Source organism: Polypterus senegalus, chromosome 11 (genome assembly GCF_016835505.1).
Source record: "Polypterus senegalus isolate Bchr_013 chromosome 11, ASM1683550v1, whole genome shotgun sequence".
NCBI lineage: Eukaryota > Metazoa > Chordata > Cladistia > Polypteriformes > Polypteridae > Polypterus > Polypterus senegalus.
The window spans coordinates 16,872,334-16,899,142 of record NC_053164.1 but is presented as its reverse complement, the minus strand read 5'-3'; the positions used below and the strand labels follow the sequence as shown (position 1 = coordinate 16,899,142).

The following is a 26,809-nucleotide window of genomic DNA, read 5'->3' as shown; positions in this document are numbered from 1 at the left end:
GTCTGTTATTTATTCATTATCTTACCTAATTTTAATATGTTTTTCTTGTAACTATTTCTTTAACATCATGTAAAGCATTTTGAGCTGCATTATTGGTATATGTGCTGTTGAAATGAATGTTGTTTTGTGTAGGTGGGGTTTCCATTCACTTTACAAAATAAAATGCAATTATATATCTCTGCAGCCCTGGAGCTCCAAGGAGCACTAGAAGAGCCTAACTGCGGACCTGCCTAGTTATCCATCCATCCATTATCCAACCCGCCATATCCTAACTACAGTCTGCTGGAGCCAATCCCAGCCAATACAGGAAACAAACCCTGGGCAGGGCGCCAGCCCACACCAAGCACACACATGGGACAATTTAGAATCGCCAATGCTCCTAGCCTGCATGTCTTTGGACTGTGGGAGGAAACCAGAGTACTCGGAGGAAACTCACGCAGACACGGGAAGAACATGCAAACTCCACGCAGGGAGGACCTGGGAAGTGAACCCAGGTCTCCTAACAGCAAGGCAGCAGTGCTACCCACTGCGCCACAGTGCTGCACTGCTAAGTTATCTGACTCAAATAATGTTGACTGTCCATTAAGTCAACTCCACTTACTTGGAGCTCCAGAGTGGAGGCTTCAGACTGCAGAGATACCAGGCAACAAAAAAGTGCACTTTAGGGTATAATTATTAACGCCTCCAAATGTTATGGTCTAGTGCCCGCACACGGAATATTCCTGCCTAGAACCAAATACTGTCTCGATATGCCCCGTCCTCTGCTGGACAAAGGATAATTTTGTCCCCTGTCCCGTACTGACCTTTCAGGGACACCCAAATGCCCCGTATTTAGTTCATTTTCAAATTTCATAAAAAAAATATATATATTTTTTTTTACTACCTTCTTACGGTACTTAGTTGTAACTTTATAAGTAATTTGACTTCTAAGATTCTCTTGATGAAAATAACCCAAATGTAATGAAGAAATTAGTGTTTGCTGCCTGTTTGCAGCTTGTTCAGTTGCTCTGGTTGGCTGAGGACAGTGACACTGTTACTTACCATTTTGCTCTCCTGCCACGCTGCTGTGCAGTTCTGTATCAACATTGCAACATACGGTGACTGTCAACAAAGTGTGTTATTACTACTTGTCACAGCCCACTTTTTTTCTAACTGCCTGTATTAAATAATAGTAATAAATTCTCTGTTGTCTGTATTCACAGCACATCACTTTTTCCACATTTTGTTATGTTACAGCCTTATTCCAAAATGGATTAAATTCATTTTTTTCCCTCAGAATTCTACACACAACACCCCATAATGACAACGTGAAAAAAGTTTACTTGAGATTTTTGCATATTTATTAAAAATAAAACAACTGAGAAATCACATGTACATAAGTATTCACAGCTTTTGCTCAATACTTTGTCGATGCACCTTTGGCAGCAATTACAGCCTTTTTGAATATGATGCCACAAGCTTGGCACACCTATCCTTGGCCAGTTTCGCCCATTCCTCTTTGCAGCACCTCTCAAGCTCCATCAGGTTGGACAGGGAGCGTCGGTGCACAGCCATTTTAAGATCTCTCCAGAGATGTTCAATCGGATTCAAGTCTGGGCTCTGGCTGGGCCACTCAAGGACATTCACAGAGTTGTCCTGAAGCCACTCCTTTGATATCTTGACTGTGTGCTTAGGGTCGTTGTCCTGCTGAAAGATGAACCGTCGCCCCAGTCTGAGATCAAGAGCGCTCTGGAGCAGGTTTTCATCCAGGATGTCTCCGTACATTGTTGCAGTCATCTTTCCCTTTATCCTGACTAGTCTCTCAGTTTCTGCCGCTGAAAAACATCCCCCCAGCATGATGCTGCCACCACCATGCTTCACTGTAGGGATGGTATTGGCCTGGTGATGAGCGGTGCCTGGTTTCCTCCAAATGTGACGCCTGGCATTCACACCAAAGAGTTCAATCTTTGTCTCATCACACCAGAGAATTTTGTTTCTCATGGTCTGAGGGTCCTTCAGGTGCCTTTTGGCAAACTCCAGGCAGGCTGCCATGTGCCTTTTACTAAGGAGTGGCTTCCATCTGATCACTCTACCATACAGGCCTGATTGGTGGATTGCTGCAGAGATGGATGGTTGTCCTTCTGGAAGGTTCTGCTCTCTCCACAGAGGACCTCTGGAGCTCTGACAGAGTGACCATCGGGTTCTTGGTCATCTCTCTGACTAAGGCCCTTCTCCCCTGATCGCTCAGTTTAGATGGCTGGCCAGCTCTAGGAAGAGTCCTGGTGGTTTTGAACTTCTTCCACTTACAGATGATGGAGGCCACTGTGCTCATTGGGACCTTCAAAGCAGCAGATATTTTTCTGTAACCTTCCCCAGATTTGTGCCTTGAGACAATCCTGTCTCGGAGGTCTACAGACAATTCCTTTGACTTCATGCTTGGTTTGTGATCTGACATGAACTGACAACTGTGGGACCTTCTATAGACAGGTGTGTGCCTTTCCAAATCACGTCCAGTCAACTGAATTGACCACAGGTGGACTCCAGTGAAGCTGCAGAAACATCTCAAGGATGATCAGGGGAAACAGGATGCACCCGAGCTCAATTTGGAGCTTCATGGCAAAGGCTGTGAATACTTATGTACAGGTGCTTTCTCGGTTTTTTATTTTTAATGAATTTGCAAAAACCTCAAATAAACCTTTTTCACGTTGTCATTATGGGGTGTTGTGTGTAGAATTCTGAGGAAAAAATGAATTTAACCAATTTTGGAATAAGGCTGTAACATAACAAAATGTGGAAAAAGTGATGCGCTGTGAATACTTTCCGGATGCACTGTATATTCAAATGATTTCACTTTTACAGATTTTTTTTTTAGCTTGTATTAAATTTTCAAATGATTTTACTTTTGTTTTCCTCATAACTCATTAAAATTCTTGCTTTATGTTTTTAACTTATGTTTCTACTCTTATATAATATATTGGTCTGGGTGTGTAGGGGGCATGTATACATTTATATATATATATATATATATATATATAGTAATATAGAGAGAGATTTTAAGAGTGTTACGTATTTTTCATTTTCTAATCTGGCAACCCTAGCACTGAGTCACGTGTGTAATTATCAGCCTTTCGTCTCATTCTGTTTCAAGTTAATTTGCGTGCCTGCGTCTTTAAGAAGCTCCTGTCGTCAGAGCCACGGAAGGAAGCCGGAAGTGCAGTTTACGCGGCGTGTCTTTTTTTTTGCGTTGGGTTCAATGTTAGTGACATCTGTTCCCGGCATGAGGTTCGGACGTCGCATTGTTTATGTGAGAGAAGCGGGTCTGAAATGCACGGGATCGGCGGCTCGGCGCGTCTGTCCCGATCTCCACACACACTAGAATTGCACTAACTTACCGACGGTTTTTATTTTTGTGTACTTTTTTTTAAACCCAGCATGTTTTGTTGTATAAAGAAGTTCAAATATATTCTAACATCCAGCAACACACGTGGCGTGTCACTGGTGGATTCCAAACCATGAATTAATAAGACCCCAAATTTCAAAGTAGCGACACGTTCCTACTAGTGGAGCTGAGACCACCCAAACATCGACCTACTGAAGTGCATTGAGAGACAACGGAAGTCCAATCGTCATACGCGCTCACGTTTCGTTTTAATCCTGCAAATCGCGCGGATGCTGTGATCTTGGACCCTGTTCTTGTTTTATTTAAAGAACGTGAACTCGCGTCCCTTAAACGAGCGCATGACGTGGCTCAAACTGAAGCGCCGAGTCAGAGCTTCGCTTAGGAAGAAGAAGAGACAGCCGGGCCATGTCGAGAACGAGCAAGCGCTCCAAGCCTCCCCCGGGCAGCAACGGTCAGTCGTACGGCAGATCGCGGCTTCCCATCTTCATCTTCATCGGCATCTGCGTGGTGGCGCTGCTCGCAGTCTGGATGCTGAACTTCTATCTGACCTACGTTCCAACCAGCAGTAACGTTCGTCTTGAACCTGGCGCATGGGAGAATGAAAAGGTAAGGAGAACGCTTGCCTGCCAATCCGCCCATAAGTTTATATTGGTGTCTGGTGGCGGCGTGGTTAGCACTACAGCTCTAGGAGATCGTGAAATTCAGACTTGGCTGACCAGCACCATGCAGGTCTGTCAGTGTGTGGTTCGCATGACCTTCCTGCTGCTGTGTGTGATTTTTCCATGAAGTGTCCCGTTTCACATTCCAAAAAAGTTAATCAGTTCCACTATGCTGGCAATGATTGCCAGTCAATTGGACTGGTGTTTCCTCCTGAGCTGGTTACTGCTTTATAGCAGGTGCTACTTTGATTGGTTCTGACTGTCTCCGAACCTAAAAGTAGATAAGGGTTCATAAAATGGATGGGTGAGTGGATGGATTTAGACTTTTCATTTAGTCATTCATCCTAGGATTGTTCCTGCCTTGTGCCCTGTGCTTGCTGGGGTAGGCTACAGCTTCCCCATGATCCTGCGCATGATAAAGCAAGCTTAGAAAACCAATGGATTTATTCATTACCCATAACTCCCAGGGATGCTGGGAGTAATTATAAAGAAGTGGCATGATGGTAAAAATCAATTTAAAAGTCCATACCAGCTGGGCTGGAGTCCATAGGTTGCTGCTGGCTACAAGACTGAAGTTAAACAACAACACCACCATTTATTTTTATAGCACATTTTCATACAAACAGTAGCTCAAAGTGCTTTACATAATAAAGAATAGAAAAATAAAAGACACAATAAGAAAACAAAATAAGTCAACATTAATTAACATAGAATAAGAGTAAGGTCCAAATGGCCAAGGGGGACAGAAAAAACAAAAAAAAAAAACTCTAGACGGCTGGAGAAAAAAATTAAAATCTGTAGGGATTCCAGACCATTAGACTGCCCAGTCCCCTCTGGGCATTCTGCCTAACATAAATGAAACAGTCCTCTTTGGACTTAGGGTTCTTACGGAAGGACTTGATGATGGTCACATAGACTTCTGCCTTTTAATCCATCCATCATTATTGGAGTATCATGAAGCTTTGAGTAGGTGGAGGTGGCGCAGGCCACCACCACAAAGAAACCAGAAAAAAGAAACGCAAGAGAGAAGTAGGGGTCAGTACAGATTTTAGAGCCACCATGAATAGTTATTATGATGAACTGAGCATACAGAGTATCAGGATTAAGTTAAATTGAAGTTATAAAAAGGCCATGTTAAAGTAATGTGTTTTCAGCAGTGTTTTAAAGTGCTCTACTGTATCAGCCTGGTGAATTCCTATTTTCGGGCTATTCCAGATTTTAGGTGCATAGCAGCAGAAGACCGCCTCACCACTTCTTTTAAGTTTTGCTCTTGGAATTCTAAGGAGACACTCATTTGAGGATCTGAGGTTACGATTTGGAATATAAGGTGTCAGACATTCCGATATATAAGATGGAGCGAGATTATTTAAGGCTTTATAAACCATAAGCAGAATTTTAAAGTCAATCCTGAATGACACAGGTACCAGTGTAGTGACATTAAAACTAGAGAGATGTGTTCGGATTTTCTTTTCCTAGTTAGGATTCTAGCAGCTCCATTCTGCACTCGTTGTAAATGATTTATGTCTTTTTTGGGTAGTCCTGAGAGGAGTGCGTTACAGTAATCTAGCCGACTGAAAACAAAAGCGTGAATTAATTTCTCAGCATCTTTCAAAGATATAAGAGGTCTAACTTTAGCTATGTTTCTTAGGTGAAAAAATGCTGTCCTAGTGATCTGATTAATATGCAATTTAAACGTGATATAAATACAATATACAGTGGATTCAGAAATTATTCTGAGCCTTTTTACTTTGTTCACACTTTTTGATTTAATTTTAAATGGATGAACATTTTTGTCCACCAATCTACACTCAACCCATAACAACAAAGTGAAAACCGTTTTAAAGATTTGCAACTTTGTTAAAAATCAAACTGAAATCTCTCGTTTTATATAAGTATTAAGAACTTTTTCTGTGGCAATCCATATTATGCTCAGGTCCATTCTACTTGCCTTAATTCTTCTTGAGGTGTGCCTAGAACTTGATTCGAGTCCAACTGTGTGGCTTAGCTGAAATGATTGAACTTTGTTTAAAAAACATTAGAACACTCTAGATAAGAACAGACCATTCAGCCCAACAAAGCTTGCCAGTCCTATCCACTTATTTCCTCCAAGAAAGCATCAAGTCGAGTTTTGAAAGTCCCTAACGTCTTACTGTCTACCACACTTCTTGGTCGCTTATTCCAAGTGTCTATCATTCTTTGTGTAAAGAAAAACTTCCTAATGTTTGTGCGAAATTTACCCTTAACAAGTTTCCAGCTGTGTTCCCGTGTTCTTGATGAACTCATTTTAAAATACAAGTCTCGATCCACTGTACTAATTCCCTTCATAATTTTAAACACTTCAATCATGTCACCTCTTAATCTTCTTTTGCTTAAACTGTAAAGGCTCAGCTCTTTTAATCTTTCCTCATAATTCAACCCCTGTAGACCTGGAATCAGCCTAGTCGCTCTTCTCTGGACCTTTTCTAGTGCTGCTATGTCCTTTTGTAGCCTGGAGACCAAAACTGCACACAGTACTCAAGATGAGGCCTCACCAGTGCATTATAAAGGTTGAGCATAACCTCCTTGGACTTGTACTCCACAGATCGGCTATATAACCTAACATTCTGTTAGCCTTCTTGATGGCTTCTGAACACTGTTGGGAAGTTGATAGCTTAGAGTCCACTATGACTCCTAAATCCTTCTCATAAGGTGTACTCTCGATTTTCCGACCGCCCATTGTGTATTCAAACCTAATATTTTTACTTCCTATGTGTAATTTTACATTTACTGACATTAAATTTCATCTGCCACAAATCTGCCCAAGCCTGTATGCTATCCAAGTCCTTCTGTAATGATATAACGGATTCCAAATTATCTGCTAATCCACCTATCTTGGTATCATCTGCAAACTTAACCAGCTTGTTACTTATATTCCTATCTAAATCATTTATATATATTAAAAATAGCAGCGCCCTAGCACTGACCCCTGTGGAACACCACTCTTAACATCGGCCAGTTCTGATGAGGTTCCTCACACCATCACCCTCTGCTTCCTGTGTCTGAGCCAATTCTGCACCCATCTAAAAACATCACCCTGAACTCCCACTTTTAGTTTGATGCCCAACCTCTCATGTGGCACCTTATCAAATGCTTTCTGAAAGTCCAGATAAATAATATCATAAGCTCCACTTTGATCGTATCCTTTTGTTGCAATTCCAACATGTTAGTAAAACACGACCTCCCTCTTCTGAACCCATGCTGACTGTTCAGAATAACTCCTGTCCTTGCCATGTGTTGCTCAATCTTATCCTTAATAATTCCTTCCATTAATTTTCCTGTGATGCTTGTTAAGCTTACTGGCCTATAGTTGCTTGGATCTGCCCTGTCACCCTTTTTATATAATGGGATGATATTTGCCATTTTCCAGTCCTTGGAATCTCTCCAGTGCACAGTGACTTCCTAAAAATATGTGTCAAGGGTTTATATATGTACTCACTAGCCTCCTTAAGAACACGAGGATAAATATTATCTGGGCCTGGTGATTTGTTTGATTTCATCTTATTTAATCTGAGCAGCACTTCTCCCTCTACAATTTCCAAATCCCTCAGTACCTCCTTAGTAGTGTGTTTACCTCTGGAGGTTATCCACTTGCTCACTTGTAAACACCTCAGAAAAATGTAAGTTTAGGGCATCTGCTATTTCATTGTCTGTATCTTTTAATTCCCCTTTACTATTCCTGATGAACTTGACCTCCTCCTTAACTGTTCTTTTACTACTAAAATACTGAAAGAATCTCTTGGGGTCTTCTTTCGCCTTATCTGCTATATTCCTCTCCAACTGTCTTTTAGCCTCTCTGATATCCTTCTTTATGGTTGCCCTCATGTTCTCATACGCTTCGTTCTCTTTGCAGTCATTAGTCTTATATGCCTTATACAGCAGTTTTTCCTTTGCAACTTCTTTTTAAATCTTTATTAATCCATCGTGGAGTTTTTTAGTTTCCTATTACTTCCAAATTTAGGTCTGTATCTGTCCTGCATTACATGTAAAACATTTTTAAACCTGTTCCACTGCTCCTCGACTGTCTCCACATTTAAAAGCTTATCCCAGTCTATCCTACTTAGACTTTGTCGCATCTGCTCAAAATTAGCCCTACCAAAGTTCAACTTAACAATTTTAGTCTTTGCATCTGTACTCTTACAAAATACTGAGAATTGTATTACATTATGGTCACTTGACCCTAGTGGTTCAATCACCTCTACACCCTCAATTCTATCCTGATTATTACAGAATACTAAATCCAGACAGGCTTCACCCCGTGTTGGTGCTTTAACATGCTGTGTTAAAAAACAGTCGCTGATTACTTCTAAAAACTCCTGCTCTTGTGCTCCTCCATCTGCAAGGTTATCCTAGTTAATATTTGGATAATTAAAGTCCCCCATGACTATAATATCCCCTGTAAACTTGCCTTTTGATATTACTAGAAAGATGTGTGTTAAAATTACTGTCTGAATTGGGTGGTCTATAACACACTCCTAAAATAAGACCTCTTTCCTTAATATTTTCTAGGCGAAGCCACATGTCCTCACTAAGATGGGGCTCATCATCCAACTGAAGATGACTTACATTTAAACCCTGTTTGGCATAAACAGCAACCCCACCTCCTTTTCTGTTCTGTCTATCCTTCCTAAAAAATGTGTATCCCTCTATGTTACACTCATCCCCATCTTTGTTATTTAGCCAGGTTTCCGCTATTGCTATAATATCATAATTATGCTCTCTATTTATTAAGACACACGATTACCTGAGTATGTAAGGAGCTGCAATTCACACTGCATGTCAGGGACGTCAAGTCTAAGGAGCTATCTGTCGACCTACATAATCAAATTGTGATGAGGCAGACATGAGTGTATGGGGTTCGAACCATTTGTAAAGCCTTTGAGTGTTGCCATGAGAACAGAGGCCTCAAGAATTATGAAATGGAAGAAGTTTGTTCCAGTAAGCGCATGTTTATAATTGTGACTGCGTGCAAACCCTAAATACAAAGTGTGTTTGCGTGGTCACTTGTTACAGCCTGTTCGATTGATGCATTGATAGTCTTCTAGCCCATAGGTGACAGTGTTCATCAGTGTCGTATGCCTATCAATGTCTCAACTGAGGAAGTGACACTCTGTTAATGGAAGAAGAGCTGTACTGTACTTGTTATTACTAACTTGTAGCGGTGCTACTTGAATTTGAAACTGCAACTCCTAGCAGTCCCTGCAGTGGCTCCGATTGGTCTTCTACTGAGGGTGTGGAGGCCAGTGGGGTCAAATGAGGTCAGCACAGCTTGACAAAAAGGGGCAAAAAAGTTTTTGTAATTTGTGTTTCAAGTTCCTGCATGTCTGCCTTCTGTTGGGTTACCTGTACTTATTCGTTTCGTCCCGGATCGTTTCGTGGTTGGCGTCTGGATTGTTTGCCGTTTGCTTGTAAGTGGATTCATGGCCATCCTGTGAAGAAAGGAGCGCTCCTGAACCCGTCCACCCATCTTCACCATTTCAGTAACTACCGGTAGATCTTCAACATGCAGATCTTTGGACTATCTGTTCCCATCATTACATTTCATCTGTTGCCGTTTTTCACGTGTGTGTTTTGTTTGTGCTTTGTGTATTTAATGTATAGTCACCGTAAGGGGAACAGGGATGGTATCGTTGTTTTCATTAATTTCATTTGTTTTCATTACATTCTTTAATTGCTGTGTGATTACCGGTTTGCTTTGCTTTTGTCTCTGTTTGTGAGTGCGTGCTGGTCGGGTCAAGGCTGGGTGTGTCCCCGGAATCTCCATCATAAAAATAAATTAAATCGCCATCTTCTCGATGATGTGAATCTTAGCAACACTGGACCGCTACAAACTTTAAGGGGAAAAAAGGAGAAGGTGGAGTGACCAAAAGTGGTAAAGGAAGAGCAAGTATAATATTCTTGTGAAATTTGGACCAACATGATGAGGAGATGCACTTCAAATATTTTTGCAGGTTTATCTTGCACCTTGATGACACATTGTATTATATTCAGCCCTCCATTCTTCATTCTGGCTCTGACATAACCATCTTCCCATCCAAATGGGCACCATGGAGTTAGAAAAAAGTCAGTGCTCAGCATGAAAACCCAGCATGTGTGGATGTGTTAAGTCATTTTAACTTCATGGCCCTCACTCCCCATGTGGACATGTCAAGTACAACCCAGCCTCAGACTACACACTCTGGTGTCCTTATCCTTTTGTGCAGGCGTCTTTTTCTATCCGGGATGGTGTGGTGTTATGGGTCCACAGCTCGCTTAGCAAAGGCTGTTTTTTTTAAATAAATAATCGCAGCATTCACGGCGGCTTAGTGAGGGGGCGTGGTGGCCATAGCAAGCCACGGGGTGATCTGCGGTGTGGGCGTTTCTCACCGAGTGCACATCCGTGATTGTTTCCGTGGCTAACGTGCTGCAGTTGCCATGGCCCCTCGCAATATAAAAAGAAGTGTGAGTCGGTTGGGAGATCGGAAATGAAGAGAAAAAAAGAAAAGAGAGGACGGAGGTTACAGGGAGTGAGGGAGCAAGTCGGTGCAAGAGAGAGAAAGAGAGACACACGGAGCGTGCGGGCAAGCAAGCGAACCAGCGCTCGTGGGCAGCTACGAGGAAGCCTGGGTGTTGTGCCGACACCCAGGAGTTGAAGTAGAAGTTGCTCCCGCTGAGCGATCAGGTAGCGGGAGTGACCAGGGAAAGGCGACTGGCCGCAGAAGACCAGAAAGGCAGCGGGAGTCGCGAGGCTTGGTGTTGTAGTCCTTGGTGGGGGCGTCCTGGAGACTAAGGAGTCCAAGTCTCGGGCCTGGGATGAGTGCCAGACCCAAGCCAGGATTGGGAGGTCTCCAGACCTGTGTGTGTGAGATGTTGAAGAGGGCAGCAGCAGAGAGCGTTCTCGCCTGCAGCAAAGCCTAGTCGGGAAAAGCAGGTGAGACGCTATTCTAGAAGAGCACCAGGCTTGTCATTGGTTTTTAGAAGACTGCTTCCAGCATCATTTGAACCCCATTGATTTTAAAGGATTGTTTTTTCTATTGGTTTTATCTCCACATGTTTCTTATGGATTATTTATTGAACTTTGAATCATTGCACTTTATGGACACTTTGTTTTTGATTTGATGACTATTTAATATAAAAGCACCATGCACTTTCTGAACCATCCCCTTGCTATGTTGTTGCCTTCTCTGTCTAGCTCATCTCGATGACATTATCGACGGTGTTGGGTTCAAGGGCTCCCGAACAGCAGATGGGAGCATGGAGCCGGACCCACATCGTTACAGTTGGATCCAGGTTGCTCTTTTTCTCTCTCGAGACACTTTTGTATGAAATCTTCAGTTTCTTGGAAATCTGTCATATTGGAGTAGCCTTCATTCTGCAAAACCACAATAGACTGGCATATTTCTTGAGAATGGTGTTTCATTTTGGTTATATTTCTGAACCCAGAGCATTACGTTAGGAATGCCAGTACCTAAATGAACTGAATAACAGATTTCATCAGTGCTAATGCAATTATAAAGGTTTCTCTAATAACCAATTAGCATTTAAACATGGCTGATTAAGGATTAGTTAAGGGGATTGACCATTAGGACAGGGGTCGCAAAGTCCAGTCCTGGAGGGCCACCGTGGCTGTAGGTTTTCATTCTAACCCTTTTCTTAACGAGTGACCTGTTTTTGCTTCTAATTTAATTTCTTTTGAACTAATTTTAATTGACTTGTTCCTGATGACTCAGACCCCTTGACTGTTTTGTTTTCCTTAATTAGCAGCCAAACAATAATGAGATACAAAATGAGCCAAAACAACTGGTGTCCATCACACAATATCTGAAAGTAAAGGAAAATGAAGGTCCTCAAAACATTTTAACAGTGTGCTCTTAGAAAAGAGAAAGTCAACAATTACAAAAATGTCTGCTAATGCACCACGAGAGCAGCAACAAGCCATGGAATTAAAGAACAAGTTTAATTAACAACAAGACTCGGCACCTCATTAAGCAGCTGGTTGGAGTGAAATTGGTTGGAGTTTGAGGCCCTGACTTAGTTTGTCTTCTGTTGGCTCCCTCACTTCACATTTCATTTCCGTTTGGGTGCCATTTAAGTTAAGAAATGAAGCAACAATGGAATGATGAAGAAATTCAGGGGAACAAATCTAAAAAAAGCAAATCAAATAAAATGAATTCACAAGACGTTAATTAGCAGCACAAACAGGACACTCTTTAATAAAAGGGTTAGAATGAAAACCTGCAGCCACGATGGTCCTCCAGGACCAGACTTGGCAACCCCTGCTATACAGGTGCTGGTCATAAAATTACAATATCATGACAAAGTTGATTTATTTCAGTAATTCAATTCAAAAAGTGAAACTTGTATGTTAGATTCATTCATTACACACAGACTGATGTATTTCAAATGTTTATTTCTTTTAATTTTGATGATTATAACTGACAACTAATGAAAGTCCCAAATTCAGTATCTCAGAAAATTAGAATATCAATTAAGACCAATGCAAAAAAAGGATTTTTAGAAATGTTGGCCAACTGAAAGGTATGAACATGAAAAGTATGAGCATGTACAGCACTCAATATTTGGTTGGGGCTCCTTTGGCCTGGATTACTGCAGCAATGCGGCGTGGCATGGAGTCGATCAGTCTGTGGCACAGCTCAGGTGTTATGAGAGCCCATGTTGCTCTGATAGTAGCCTTCAGCTCTTCTGAATTGTTGGCTCTGGCGTATTGCATCTTCCTCTTCACAATACCCCATAGATTTTCTATGGGGTTAAGGTCAGCGAGTTTGCTGGCCAATCAAGAACATGGATACCATGGTCCTTAAACCACGTGCTGGTAGCTTTGGCACTGTGTGCAGGTGCCAGGTCCTGTTGGAAAATGAAATCTGCATCTCCATGAAGTTCGTCAGCAGCATGAAGTACTCTAAAACTTCCTGGTAGATGGCTGTGTTGACCTTGGACCTCAGAAAACACAATGGACCAACACCAGCAGATGTCAAGGCACCCCAAACCATCACTGACTGTGGAAACTTTACACTGGACCTCAAGCAACATGGATTCTGTGCCTCTCCTCTCTTCCACCAGACTCTGGGACCTTGATTTCCAAAGGAAATGCAAAATTTACTTTCATCAGAGAACATAACTTTGGGCCACTCAGCAGCAGTCCAGTTCTGACGCTGTCTCTTGTTCAAGAGTGGCTTGACACAAGGAATGCGACAGCTGAAGCCCATGTCTTGCATACGTCTGTGCGTGGTGGTTCTTGAAGCACTGACTCAGCTGCAGTCCACTCTTTGTGAATCTCCTCCACAGTTTTCAATGGGTTTTGTTTCACAATCCTCTCCAGGGTGTGGTTATCCCTATTGCTTGTACACTTTTTTCTACCACATCTTGTCCTTCCCTTCGCCTCTCTATTAATGTGCTTGGACACAGAGCTCTGTGAACAGCCAGCCTCTTTAGCAATGACCTTTTGTGTCTTGCCCTCCTTGTGCGAGGTGTCAATGGTCGTCTTTTGGACAACTGTCAAGTCAGCAGTCTTCCCCATGATTGTGTGGCACCAGGTGTCTTCAATATTGAACCTTTTCACAATATTCTAATTTTCCAAGATACTGAATTTGGGACTTTCATTAGTTGTCAGTTATAGTCATCAAAATTAAAAGAAATAAACATTTGAAATACATCAGTCTGTGTGTAATGAATGAATCTAATATACAAGTTTCACTTTTTGAATGGAATTACTGAAATAAATCAACTTTGTCATGATATTCTAATTTTATGACCAGCACCTGTATGTCCTCAAATGTTTTAAACAGGGGGCCAGTTCACGGTCCCTTGGACTGTTTGGGGGTTGGACTATAATTTGAAAAAAAAAAAAAACATGAATGAATTCCCATGCACACTGCACATATCTTATTTGTAGTGCACAAAACTTGAAAGAACAATACAATATTTAAAATAAAGAACAATTTTAACCAACATAAACCATCCAGTATTTCACTGAGAAGTGTGGGCCTGCTTTTGGCTGATGAGACAGTCAGCGTCCAGTTCCATGTTTGTCACTGCCAGTCGTAACAAGTGATGCAAGTCTGCATCAGTTAGTCTGGATCTGGTTGGAGATTTCAGATGTTTCATTTGGGGGAAAAAGTCTGTTCACAGACATAGGTGCTGCCAAAGATGGTTGCCATTTTAAGTGCATGGCTCCTGAGATTAAGATATGTCTGGAGAGATGCATAGAAATTTGTAAGGCTGCTTGACTTGAATGCGTCTTTCAGAGAGTCACAATTCTGTAGTTCAGCCAGTTCCATTGGGTAAATCGGATCAACAATTTCAATGTCAACAGAAAATGGGTTCCGGAAAAGCTGTATGTCCTGTTCATGGAGATGAAGCTCTTTGAATCTGATTTCAAACTCTCTTTGCAACATTTCCAGTAAATCCACACATTTTTTGTTTGGGAACGAAACTGTTGGTTTCTCAGCCGACAGCTTTTGAGTAATGGGGAGATGGCAGAAGCTTTCCTCCATCACTTATTTAATGAGGAGGTCCAATTTTACTTCAAATGCGTTCACATGTGAAAGCATATCACAGATGAGCTTCCTCTTTCCTTAAGGTTGCACATTGAAGCTGTTGAGTAGCTCTGTTACATCTGTCAGAAAGGCAAGGTGCCATTTCCATTCTGCCTCTAAGTACTGGTGGTACTTTGTTTTTTGAAAGCAGAAAAGCAGCAACCTGTGGAAGTAAGTCATAAAAACATTTGAAAACTCTCCCTTGACTCGGAAACGGACTTCTGTGTGGTACAGAATATCTTCGTAGGCAACATTCAGCTCAGGCAGAAATTCCTGAAACTGTCTGTGGTTTAGTGCACAAGCCCTAATGAAGTTAACACAGGACACAACAACTTTCATGACAGAGTCCCACTTCAATGATTTACAACATAGTGCTTGTTGGTGGATGAGGCAGTGTATGGCTTTTGGATGTGAGTTGTTGTGTTTGTCCATCTTTTGGTTAATTAGTGCAACCACTCCTTTCATATACCCTGCCGTGCTAGGAACACCCTCCGTTGTCATACTGGCTAGTTTAGCCCAGTCCAGCTCCATATCATTCACAGTTTGGCAAACTTTTTCATAGATATCCTCTCCTTTGATGCTTTGCAGTGCAGCAAGCTCCTCTGTGACTTCGAAATGATCATTTGTCCCACGAATGAAAATTAGAAGTTGTGCAGAATCACAAACATCATTGCTTTCAAGTGCCAACGAAAAATAGCAAAGTTTTCAAAATCTCTTTCTGTGTGGCAGAGCAAGAGTACAGTGTATGCCCTCTCAAACCAGCACCTACTTTTACAAAAGGTCCAGGTGACACGTGACGGGACGATGCAGGGCTATGCAGTGTAGGGTCAACCTCATGGGTGGTCTGTGCTCCTAAGGAATTCGGGCTTCTAGCTATACTGTGAAAATCACACACAGTACAATTTGGTTCCTCCTGAGCTCCAACAGCTTCCCCAATGCGCCCAGCCTGAATACCACAAGGAGGAAGACTGAACTATGATGGTGGTCTCAACCCCAGAAAATAACAGCTGGTGCATATAAAATCCCACTAAATTCCTGAGGTAATTAAACCCCAACCAACTTCTGTATAGGGAGGAGGCTGCTGAGCAGTTGGCTGTTCATGATGTGGTTTGTGCTAGGAAATGTAGGCGGCCCTCTGTTATGGTGTATAAAATCTGTACATTTTGGTTTCCATTATATTTTGTATGAGACAAAACAACAGATGAACTAAGACAAATTAAAGCAGGTTTTCTTCCCTTACACCTTACTTTTATAACACTTGTTTATAGCTTAGTGTTACTTTATGGATGGACATCTGGAACAACAGTTTGGTTTACAGCCTGGGACAGGAAGAACTACTGACACCTCAGAGTACATCAAAGGTTTTGTTGTTTGGGAAAACGGACAGTGAATTAATTCATCAATCATTTTGACAGCCAGCCAATCAGGTGCATGTGTTGTGAAACCAAGGCATGACATTTCATAATAAATATGCCTTGGTTTGAGACAGAAAAGAAGAGAGAAGCGAAGAAGAGGAGGAATGGACGAACACTGCACTGGTTGTCAAAGGCATCATGAACATCGATTGTTAACTCAAACGCCTCCCTGGGACATTCATCCTTGTCATCTGTAACTTTTTTTCGTAAGCTTCTTCTAAAGACTATATATATATTCAGACATTCCTATCAGTACCTATTTTCTAGTATTCTTTGTTCTAGTGGTATTATTATTATTATTATTATCATCCTCTTTAATAAAACCCTTGTGTGCATCCTTGTGTGTGTGTGTCCGTGTGTGTGTCTTCAGGTGAAGTGCGCATGCGCGGGGCCACACAGCACGTGTTCAGTCTCTTCCTGTGCATTCCCTGTGTGTGCAGAGAGAGAGAGATAGATAGATGCACGCATCACGCACGCACACACACACACACGAGTCACGCACGCACACACACGAGTTACGCGACGCGAGTCACACACGCACTCGGTGTCCGTGTGTGTGTGTCTTCTGGTGAAGTGCGCATGCGCGGGGCCACACAGCACGTGTTCAGTCTCTTCCTGTGCAGAGAGAGAGAGAGAGACACAGACACACACACACACACACACACACACACACACACACACACACACACCGAGACAGGTGAGAGACAGACAGATACACACACACACACACAGACACAGAGGCGTGCGCTTAAGAGACACACACGCGAGAGACACACACACAGGCGCGCACGTGCATTGCTGCAATGTTACTTTTCTTGGTTGTTTATTAAATTACAGATTTTTCAAATGTAAATTTTTTCCCCTGTGCGTAAAACTCATTAAAAAAAGAGTTTTTAGCGAGCGGGTCATAAAGCTAGAGCGCAAATTCTTGCAGTGTTAGTTTTCTCTGTTGTTCAAGGTTTTCTTGGTGTTATTCAATGTTTTTACATTTAGTTTACTATTACGCTGTGTTCTCTATGGTATAGTTAACTATATTTGTGCTTAAAAACTTAAAAAAATATATATTTACATACAGTTCATACTGTCTGGAATGGATTAATTGTATTTACATACAATCCTATGGGGGAAATTACTTTGGTTCACGACCAAATCGGGTTACAACCAGAGTTTTGGAATGAATTATGGTCATGAGCCGAGGTTCCACTGTATTACTGTCAGACAAAATTACAGGCATTTTACGGAAATACAAACCAGTATTACTGAGAGAGAAAATTAAAGGCACACAATACAGTGACACATATTACAGCCACATACAAGGTCCCTTGCCATTTAATATAGACTGTTCATACAAATGTTTATGCAGTACTGTTCTAGCGCCCGTTATTTTAACGGGCTTAATGTCTAGTTCTTGTAATAAATACCATGCTGCTTTTAACTTTCTATGCTTTGTCTTAATGTCTAGAGTGACTGAAGTAATAAGTTAGATTTCTTTGAGCACCTGGTGACAGTCGGATTTTTGCCATTATTTCTGTGCTGCGAGGTTTATAAGGCTGAGAGTGAGGGCGCTACTCAATAGTTAGGGACAATACAATAAAGAAGGTTTTCTTGGCTGATAAATGGCCTATAGTCAAGAGTATGGAGTCTTTGTGTGTTTAAATGTATTCTTGTAGACCAAAAGTAATATTTTTAGGTCTGAGATATCACTAAAACATCGTATGTTGTTCGTGCCAAAAATAAGTAAGTCTCTTGAAGTGCTGAACAACAGGTTGTTATTCTTATAGCACTTGTGTGGTTTAAAGTGCTAAGGGTTAATCTGCGTGTGTGTGTCATTCATAGGGCAGTGTTGTGGTTAGGGTCTGTGTGTGTGAGTTTATCTCTATGTGTGTGTGTGTCCATCTTAAAGTGCAACAGTAGACCAACCTGATAACGAACTTGACGAGAACATTTACCCTTGAGAAAACAGGTAAAGGGTAAGTAGAGGGAAATACTACGATAATACACCTCTACAGCACTGACATGAGGCGTGGGCACTTTTATTATGGCCTGCCATTACTAAATCACGTTCTTTATCAGCAGTGCCAGAAGCTCTCAAGAATAGGTGGTGATCTGCTGAAATTAAAGGAAATCTTTAGGAGATCTTTGTCAAGTTGGTCTGGGTTTCCTCCATGTTTCTACACTTAACCTGGCCTGGGGTCTCATTTATAAAACTTTGTTGATTTCAAGTGTGAAAATAGGTTTCATTCCACGCAAAACCCAAAAAATGTTTTCAGTACAAATACACAGCATTGGCCCTCTTAAAAGGGAACTAAAATTGTCTGTACGTAATATTTATTACTTTTGAGGTATAATATGTTTTGTCAAGTCAATGCATATGCTATTAATGGTTTGGTGATCTAAATTATTGAGCACAGGAAATGTCATTTAGCTGCTTTGACTGCATTTCCCTACCTAATCAAGGGTGTCATCACATCCCAGGTTCTTCAAAATGTGAGGTATGTATGGGCCAGAGTTGCTGTAAATATACTATGTTCTTCCATCATGTTTTCTTCTATACATCCCGATGTTTGCGTGAAAAGTTGTGTACACACATTTCAGTCCTCTTTTTTTGTTTAAGTATAAGTTTTATAAATCTGACCCCTGATGAGGCGCTGAGGGAGCACAGGGGTAGAGCAGCACCCCCACCTGAGAGGATGCGCCCCAACCCCCTGAGCTGGGCTGGCGTCAGGAAATGGATGGATATGATTTGATTAGAATTTTTTGGAAATATAATGCATCTTCTATGAATACATTGGAAATGCAAGAACACAATTGTTAAAACCGAGTGTGTTAAGTTACATATGACTAACTTTTATTTCCCTGTTGCTATATGTTATCTATCTATATCAGTGTTTCCCAAACTCAGTCCTGCGGACCCCCTGTGGCTGCAGGTTTTTGTCCCAACCTGCTTCTGTTTTTAATTGAACTCCTGGGCTAATTAAGTGAACTGATATTTCCCAAGTTCTGTGTTTTAGGGAACAATATAGAAATTAGAAAACTAAGTTTGCTAAAAAAAAAAAAAAAATTATTAATGTACCAAGCAGTTATATAGGAATAATGTATTTTTCTTTTTAACAGTTTTTCATCTTGATTTTCATTCTACTTTTCAAGGTGTTCTAATTGTTTAATCCGTTTACTAATTAATGGGAGTGATCTGCTCATTTTAAATTGTCATTAAGATACAACGAAAGGGGAAAAACTGCACAGAGAAAGGGCAAAGTATAATGAAATCAACAAAAGAGAGTTAAGCATTTAAATTGATAGCAAAACCACAAATATTTATAAATGTCTTTATAAATGTAAAAATCATGCTGCTATGCTTGTCTGAATGTCGAAATAAAAGAAAAAAAAAAAAAAGCTAATTAAATGAGCTCAGTGCTATCGGGTGTTGTCACTGATTAGGAATCTCCTTGGAACAAAAACCGGCAGCCACAGGGGGCCCCCCAGACAGAGATTAGGAAACACTGGCCTAGATTGCTGTAGTGCACTCCTGACTGGACTACCTGAGAAAGACAGACATCTGTCGGTTAAAATCGGTTAAGAATGCAGGAGTAAGAATTTTAATCAGAAAAAAAAAAATTTGAGCACATCACATGACTTTGATTTATGTGGGGACGATTCCAGTTCGGCGTGAAGACGATTCTTCATGTTGTCAGTTCGCACACTTCTCGATGGTCTGGGATTTTTTTGGCTGATTTTCTATGTAATTAACTTAACATGATGTAGCATAATGAAAATTGCCTAATTAGATCTGGACCACCCTATATTTATACAATATAGTGCATAGTGTATTTCTAGTGCCTTTTCTTTCGAATGTATACTGCTTTTTTATATACTTTTTTCTTATGACCTATTTTCTAATATGTAGGGCCTTTTCTATCCATCTATGTATCTTACTGTGTCTTGTCTATCTATTATATAGTGCCTTTCATCTATCCTGTCTGTCTGTGTATCTGTCTATTCTGTCTTTTTATCTTTCTTTCTTTCCATGTGTCTATCAAGGCTATTCATCTTTCTTTCTTTCCTTCTGTCTAACTAGGCTTTTTATCTTTCTATCTATCCTGGCTTTCTTTATTCTTTCCTTCCATCTGTCTATCTAGGCTTTTTATCTTTCTTTCTGTCTTTGTTTCTATCCATCTGTCTATTTATCTTTCTATCTATTGTATAGTGCCTTTTGTACCTACTAAGTAGTACCTTTTTATGCCTGTTTGTCTGTTAATTATAAACTCCCTTTCCTGTCTGTCTGTCTCTCTAATCAATATCATATAATGCCTTTTCTATTCATCTGGCTGTTTATCTATTTTATAATGCATTTTCTATCTATTATATAGTGTCTTCTCTCTCTCTCTCTCTGATTTATTTTTCTTTCCTCCCTGGCTAACTGACCATAATTTTGTTATTAAGCTGAACATTCTGATTCTCTACTGTTACAAAATTACTGTTCTTTCCCTTTTACTTTCTTTTGTAACTTATTAATTATTATTGTAAAGAAACTTTGAGCTATTTCATGTATGCAAATCTGCAGTAGAAATAAATGGAGGTGCTGTTGTTATATATTTGTTGATCTGTTTTACACAGGGCCTCCCTTTGCATCCATCCACATCATGAAAACCCCTTAACACTAGAATTACCAGAGCCTATGAAAAAACTCGTAAATCCGTCCCACCTTAAATCGCTTCTTAAAACCGTTCTCACCTCTCCGCCAGCGTCTTTTGTTAATCTAAATGTGCTGATAAAATCGGGCTGCAAAGTAGCCGGCTATTCCATCCCCCTACCGACTTAGAACGTGCACGAACTTCTCTCAGCTCGGGCCTTGATTGATTTTCTGGGAGTGAAGTGGAGTTTTAGAGTGGAAATAATAGATCGTTGTTTGGAACACACGCATTTCATGTCTGTTCTGTTTCTACAGTAATCTGTGTAAACACATTGTTAAAACAGAAACGTTTTTTATATTCTAGTAGTAAAAGACAAAATGTAGGCATAAACTATATAATGTATGAAGCCTGAAGTCCAAATATCAAAGAAATATTTTCACAGACGGTACAAATCTAACACAACAATTGCGCTTTTATTCAAAAATATAACTGCAGAAACAAAAAGCCACGAAGTTTGTGCACGTTCTAAGTCAGTGGGGGGATGGAATAGCTGGCTACTTGCAGCTTTTCTTTTATCAGCACATTTAGATTAACAAAAGACGCTGGCGGAGAGGTGAGAACGGTTTTAAGAAGCTTAAGGTGGGACGGATTTATGAGGTTTTTCATAGGCTCTGGTAATTTAGTGTTAATTCAGTTCAGCCTCACGTGCGTCTCATTCATTTGATCCACAAATGGGGTCTTGCAGCTCTCCTTCAAATTGGCTGATGAACTGTTCCTAGTAATGATTTAATGAATCGAGTCTCACAATTCTTGTTCACGTAGGATTCACAAACTTGTCTCATTTTAATTATGCATTTTCACTCATGGTTTCAAAGAAGTTAATGTTATACAATATCTACTAGAATGTTTAATGTGTAATTTAATAAATATAAAACAAAAAAATTACAATGAACTAAAAAATGAATTTGCGTTCAAGGAGGACTAGAACAGTTTTCTTTTTTATTATGGATAATTCAGACAAATCAAATGAATCCGTTCACCTAATCAGGTAGTTGGAAAGGATTGAATTATTAAAGTGAATTGAAATGTCTGTCACTAAATCTTTTGCTCCTGCTCCTCTGAAAATGAAATGATCGTGGAAATATTAATATGAGAATCTGCCTGTGTGTAAATGTTCTCAGCTGCCGATGTGAGCAACAAATCTTCAGAATTTTGTTGCACTGCAGAATCATTTTTATTTTTTTGTTTTTGTTTTTTTTTTTTTTTGTTTCAGTTTTCCCACAAATTCAGAAAGCTCTCCAGCACGCAGGTCCGCCGACTTGCTTCACTTGTGGATCGGCGGCGACTCTGGGAGACGTTTCTTCAGCCCATGCTAATTGAAAGGTATCCAGGATCTCCCGGCAGCCAAGTAGCAAGGCAGGTGAGCCACGGGCATGGAGGGCACCACAACAGACTCTGACGTCACCCGACTGGGTGTCCTTTTAATTTTGTGCCATTAAAAGGCAGTGATGCTAAAAACCACGTAGTTTCCGACAACCATATGCTGGGGCATCACAATGGCATGGAGAGATTCCTTTTTATTGTTATGAAGTTTTTATTTATTAACAAAAGCAATGATCCAGGTGCACAGTACAGCTTCCAGTTTCTATATTCTGAGCACAGGATTGTTCTACAGTACCGCTCATACAGCATCATACTCCAACAATATTGGTTTCTTTATATTGCACCATTCTATAAGGAATACCATTATAAGACACTTTACAGATCCGTATCTCTAGCAGAGTGTCTGCCAATAATCTGAAACATAAATGCATCTGGCTTCAGCTGTTATTGGAAATTAACAATCACCCCATCCTCAGCAAGAACTAAAATTTTAAATATTGGACCTCGGGTGACAAATAACACACAACAGGTTTATTGAACCAAACACAAGTCAAAATACAGAAGCCATGTGTGACACATTTTATCTCTTTGTTCATATAGTGCCTTTATATGTGTGTGTAGCTCTAGATACTGCAGATTTAGTACATTCAGAAAGTATTTAGACCCCTTCACTTTTTTCACATTTTGTTATGTTACAGCCTTATGTTAAAATTATTTAATTATAGCTATTACAGTCTGGAGCAGGGGTGCCCACACTTTATCGGCTTGCAAGCTACTTATCAAATGACCAGGTCGAAATGATCTACCTACATTAAAAATTATAAATATATATATTATATTATATTATATTATATTATATATATATATATATATATATATATATATATATATATATATATATATATATATATATATTACAGTACTGTGCAAAAGTTTTAGGCAGGTGTGAAAAATTGCTGTAAACAAAGAATGCTTTCAAAAATGAAAGTGTTAATCATTTATTTCCATCAATCAACAAAATGCAGTGAATGAACAAAAGAGAAATCTAAATCAAATCAATATTTGGTGTGACCACCCTTTGCCTTCAAAACAGCATCAATTCTTCTAGGTACACTTGCACAGAGTTTTTGAAGGTACTCGGCTGGTAGGTTGTTCCAAACATCTTGGAGAACTAACCACAGATCTTCTGTTGATGTAGGCTTCCTCACATCCTTCTGCCTCTTCATGTAATCCCAGATACACTCGATGATGTTGAGATCAGAGCTCTGTGGGGGCCATACCATCACTTCCAGGACTTCTTGTTCTTCTTTACGCTAAAGATAGTTCTTAATGACTTTGGCTGTATGTTTGGGGCCGTTGTCCTGCTGCAGAATACATTTGGGGCCAATCATACGTCTCCCTGATGGTATTGCATGATGGATAAGTATCTGCCTGTATGTCTCAGCATTGAGAACACCATTAATCCTGACCAATTCTCCAACTCCATTTGCAGAAATGCAGCCCCAAACATTCAAGGAACCTCCACCGTGCTTCACTGTTGCCTGCAGACACTCATTATTGTACCGCTCTCCAGCCCTTCGACAAACAAACTGCCTTCTGCTACAACCAAATATTTCAAATTTTGACTCATCAGTCCAGAGCACCTGCTGCCATTTTTCTGCACCCCAGTTCCTATGTTTTCGTGCATACTTGAGTCGCTTGGCCTTGTTTCCACGTCGGAGGTGTAGCTTTTTTTCTCCCTGGGTCCCACTGGTTTCTGCCGGTTCTGAGCTGATGGCACTGCTGGACATCTTCCATTTTCGAAGGGTAATGAGCTTGATGTGTCTTTCATCTGCTGCACTAAGTTTCCTTGGCCGACCACTGCGTCTACGATCCTCAACGTTGCCCGTTTCTTTGTGCTTCTTCAAAAGAGCTTGAACAGCACATCTTGAAACCCCAGTCTGCTTTGAAATCTTTGTCTGGGAGAGACATTGTTGATGCAGTATAACTACCTTGTGTCTTGTTGCTGTGCTCTATCTTGTCATGACATGAAACTGTCTTCCACAACCTCACCTTGGTAGCAGAGTTTGGCTGTTCCTCACCCAGTTTTAAGCCTCCTGCACAGCTGTTTCTGTTTCAGTTAATGACTGTGTTTCAACCTACGTGTGACATTGATGATCCTTAGCACCTGTTTGGTATAATTGGTTGATCATATATACGGAGTATACTTTATACAGAAAATATATGTTGTTGTACCTTTGCATAACTGAATAACCTTTATGGCACGAAAACATTTCAATACATTTATGGTCACTACAGTATTTGGATTTAATAATCTTCATGTGGGAAAAGGCCGACTCGCATAAATAAGTAGAGCCGAATAATGCAGTCAAGGAGCTTTTGAATTCAGCCGAGTGAAAAATGGCGGCTGTCCGATTAACTGCGATTTTAGTTCCCTCTCTTTTTTCTTTCTCAGGTCGCTTTTCAGAAGGAAGTCAGTTTCGTAGTTTTTATGAACAGTTCGAAAGTGCCTTTCCACATTTTCCTTCTTTGGAATAGCAATGATAGATTGACAGATCAGACAAACGCACTTCCATTGTGACATTGTGAGAAAAAAAATCCTCTTTCAATTCCACATCCAGCCCATAAACAACAAATTTTTTTTTTTTAAATCCCTTCTTTAGTCGATATAAATTGGATTTATTGGAGATCTCAGACTGGCCGCCCTGTATGTCAATCAAGTGGCAATGCCATAGGTAGGATATATGCTAGACTAATGTTTAAAAAAATTTTTTTTGAATGCCACGCCATCTACCTGCACTACCTTTGTGATCTACCGGTCGATCGCGATCGATGCATTGTGCACCCCTGGTCTGGAGTCTTTGGGTTTCACACATGTGGATAAGGAGGATTTTCTGCCATTCTTCTCTGCATATCCTCTCAGGCGGGTGGGATGGAGCCAGATGGCTATTTTCAGGTCTCTACAGAGATGTTCAATTGGGTTTTAGGTTCAGCTTCTGGTTTGGCCACTCTGAAACGTTCTCAGAGTGGGCCTTTAGCAAATCCTGTGTTGTCTTTGCTTTGTGCTTAGGGCCATTGTACTCTTGTTCGGGCAAGTCTGGAGTCCAGAGTATTTTGGAGAAGGTTGTCATTATGGATATGTATGTATGTACTTTGCTCTGTTCAGATTTTCCTCAACTCTAATTAGCCTCGCAAGTCTCTGCCACTGAAAAACAAATGCCACCACACCATGTTGCCTCTGACCACTTCACAGATAGAATGGTGTTTCATAGGTGATGAGCGGTGTCTGATTTCTTATAGACTAGGGGGCTTCACCCCCTACTCGCCAATATGACTCCCACATCCCCCAATGCCCAACCCCAACCCCCGCCTGCAGTACACGCCACCAACTTTGCGTCTCTGCCGCTCACAAACAACAAAAATTAATTCTGGTGGATAAGCCTCTTCATTGGGAAGAAACCCTAATTTTCCCTGATGGCAACATGAATTAGATGATCTACAAGTCTCTGACTTAAAGTTTAAACCCAAATAATATCCACATACTTCTGTCATATCACCTTTGTCCATATATTCAATCTTTTTCCTTTTACCTTTTCGTCAATATCGCATTGAATTTCGATTCTGTGTTTGGAATTACATCGTGACAACGCAACATATAACTGCCTGCGAGTGAAAATCACACAAATGAGAAATGATTGAACCGTGTGTGTGGTTGTAAATGTTTTAGATGTGATCAGGACTTTTCAAAATCTCTTTGCATAAGCTCTTGTCTCGCGGGGCTTGAAATTTTCTCTTGTAGGATTTCGCTTTCACCAAGCAACCAGTCTTTTAATTCTTGTGGATAGGCCTCTTCATTGGGAAGAAACCCTACTTTTCCCTGATGGCAACACGAATTAGCCGACCTACAATTCTCCAACTTAAAGTTTAAAGCCACACAATATATTCGATCTCTTTTCACTGTTCCGTTATTTCACTGAGTAATAATTTCCGTTTGTTTGTGCTAATGCGAGTTCTACCGTCATTTTTTTGAGACTTTCGAATTTTCATACTTTCATAATCTCTGACCTGCTCTGCATGTGTATCACGCAAACATTTTTGAATTCTTTACGACATTCTACTTTGTCATCTACTCTTTGTCTTTTATTTCCGGCCCTGGCTGTGCTTAAATCTCTTGGCACAAAGTCTCATCTCGCGGGATATGAAAGTGTCTCTCTTCAAAAGATCATGTCTCGTCGCAGGATAAAAAGTCTCGTCACCCAAGATTTATTTTATTATAATGAAGAGACATGATGCTGATCTTTTCATAAGATCAGAAAATCATTTTTTTCTCACAGTCTGAGAGTCCTTTAGGTGCCTTTTTATAAACTCTTTAAGTGGGCTTCCAGGAGTATTTACTAATAAGAGACGTTTATTTGGCCATAAATCCTAGATTAGTGGAGTGTTGTAGTGATGGTTGTCCTTCTAGAACAGGGGTGTCATACTCCAGTCCTGGTGGGCCGCAGTGGCTGCAGGTTTTCATTCTAACCCTTTTCCTAATCAGTTCCCAGTTTTAACTGCTAATTATCATCTTTCTCCTTCATGTTAATAGCCGTTTTTAAGGATTTAGTCCTCTGAATTGATTCTTTTCTTCATTAAATGATAGCCAAACAGAAATGAGATGTGAAGCCATAAAAATGACCAGCTAAACTGGGATTTCAAACTCCAACCAATTTCACTCCAACCAGTCTCTTAATGAGAAGCTGATTCTTGCTGGTAATTAAACCCGTTATTT

The 26,809-nt window shown here is 40.5% G+C and overlaps 1 protein-coding gene across 2 annotated transcripts in view; it reads left to right on the top strand.

Moving 5' to 3' along the window:
• The first annotated feature begins 3,099 nt into the window (after window positions 1–3,099).
• The window catches only part of LOC120538696 (glutaminyl-peptide cyclotransferase-like), a 49,264-nt gene continuing 25,554 nt past the window's right edge, over window positions 3,100–26,809 (top strand). Inside the window, exons 1-2 of one of the 2 annotated variants that reach the window (XM_039768094.1) lie at window positions 3,100–3,985; window positions 21,929–22,075. In XM_039768094.1, coding sequence (XP_039624028.1) covers window positions 3,785–3,985; window positions 21,929–22,075 — 348 coding nt within the window. In that variant the 5' untranslated portion in view covers window positions 3,100–3,784. The remainder of the gene's footprint in view (window positions 3,986–21,928; window positions 22,076–26,809) is intronic. The other variant, XM_039768095.1, reaches the window with a different exon arrangement.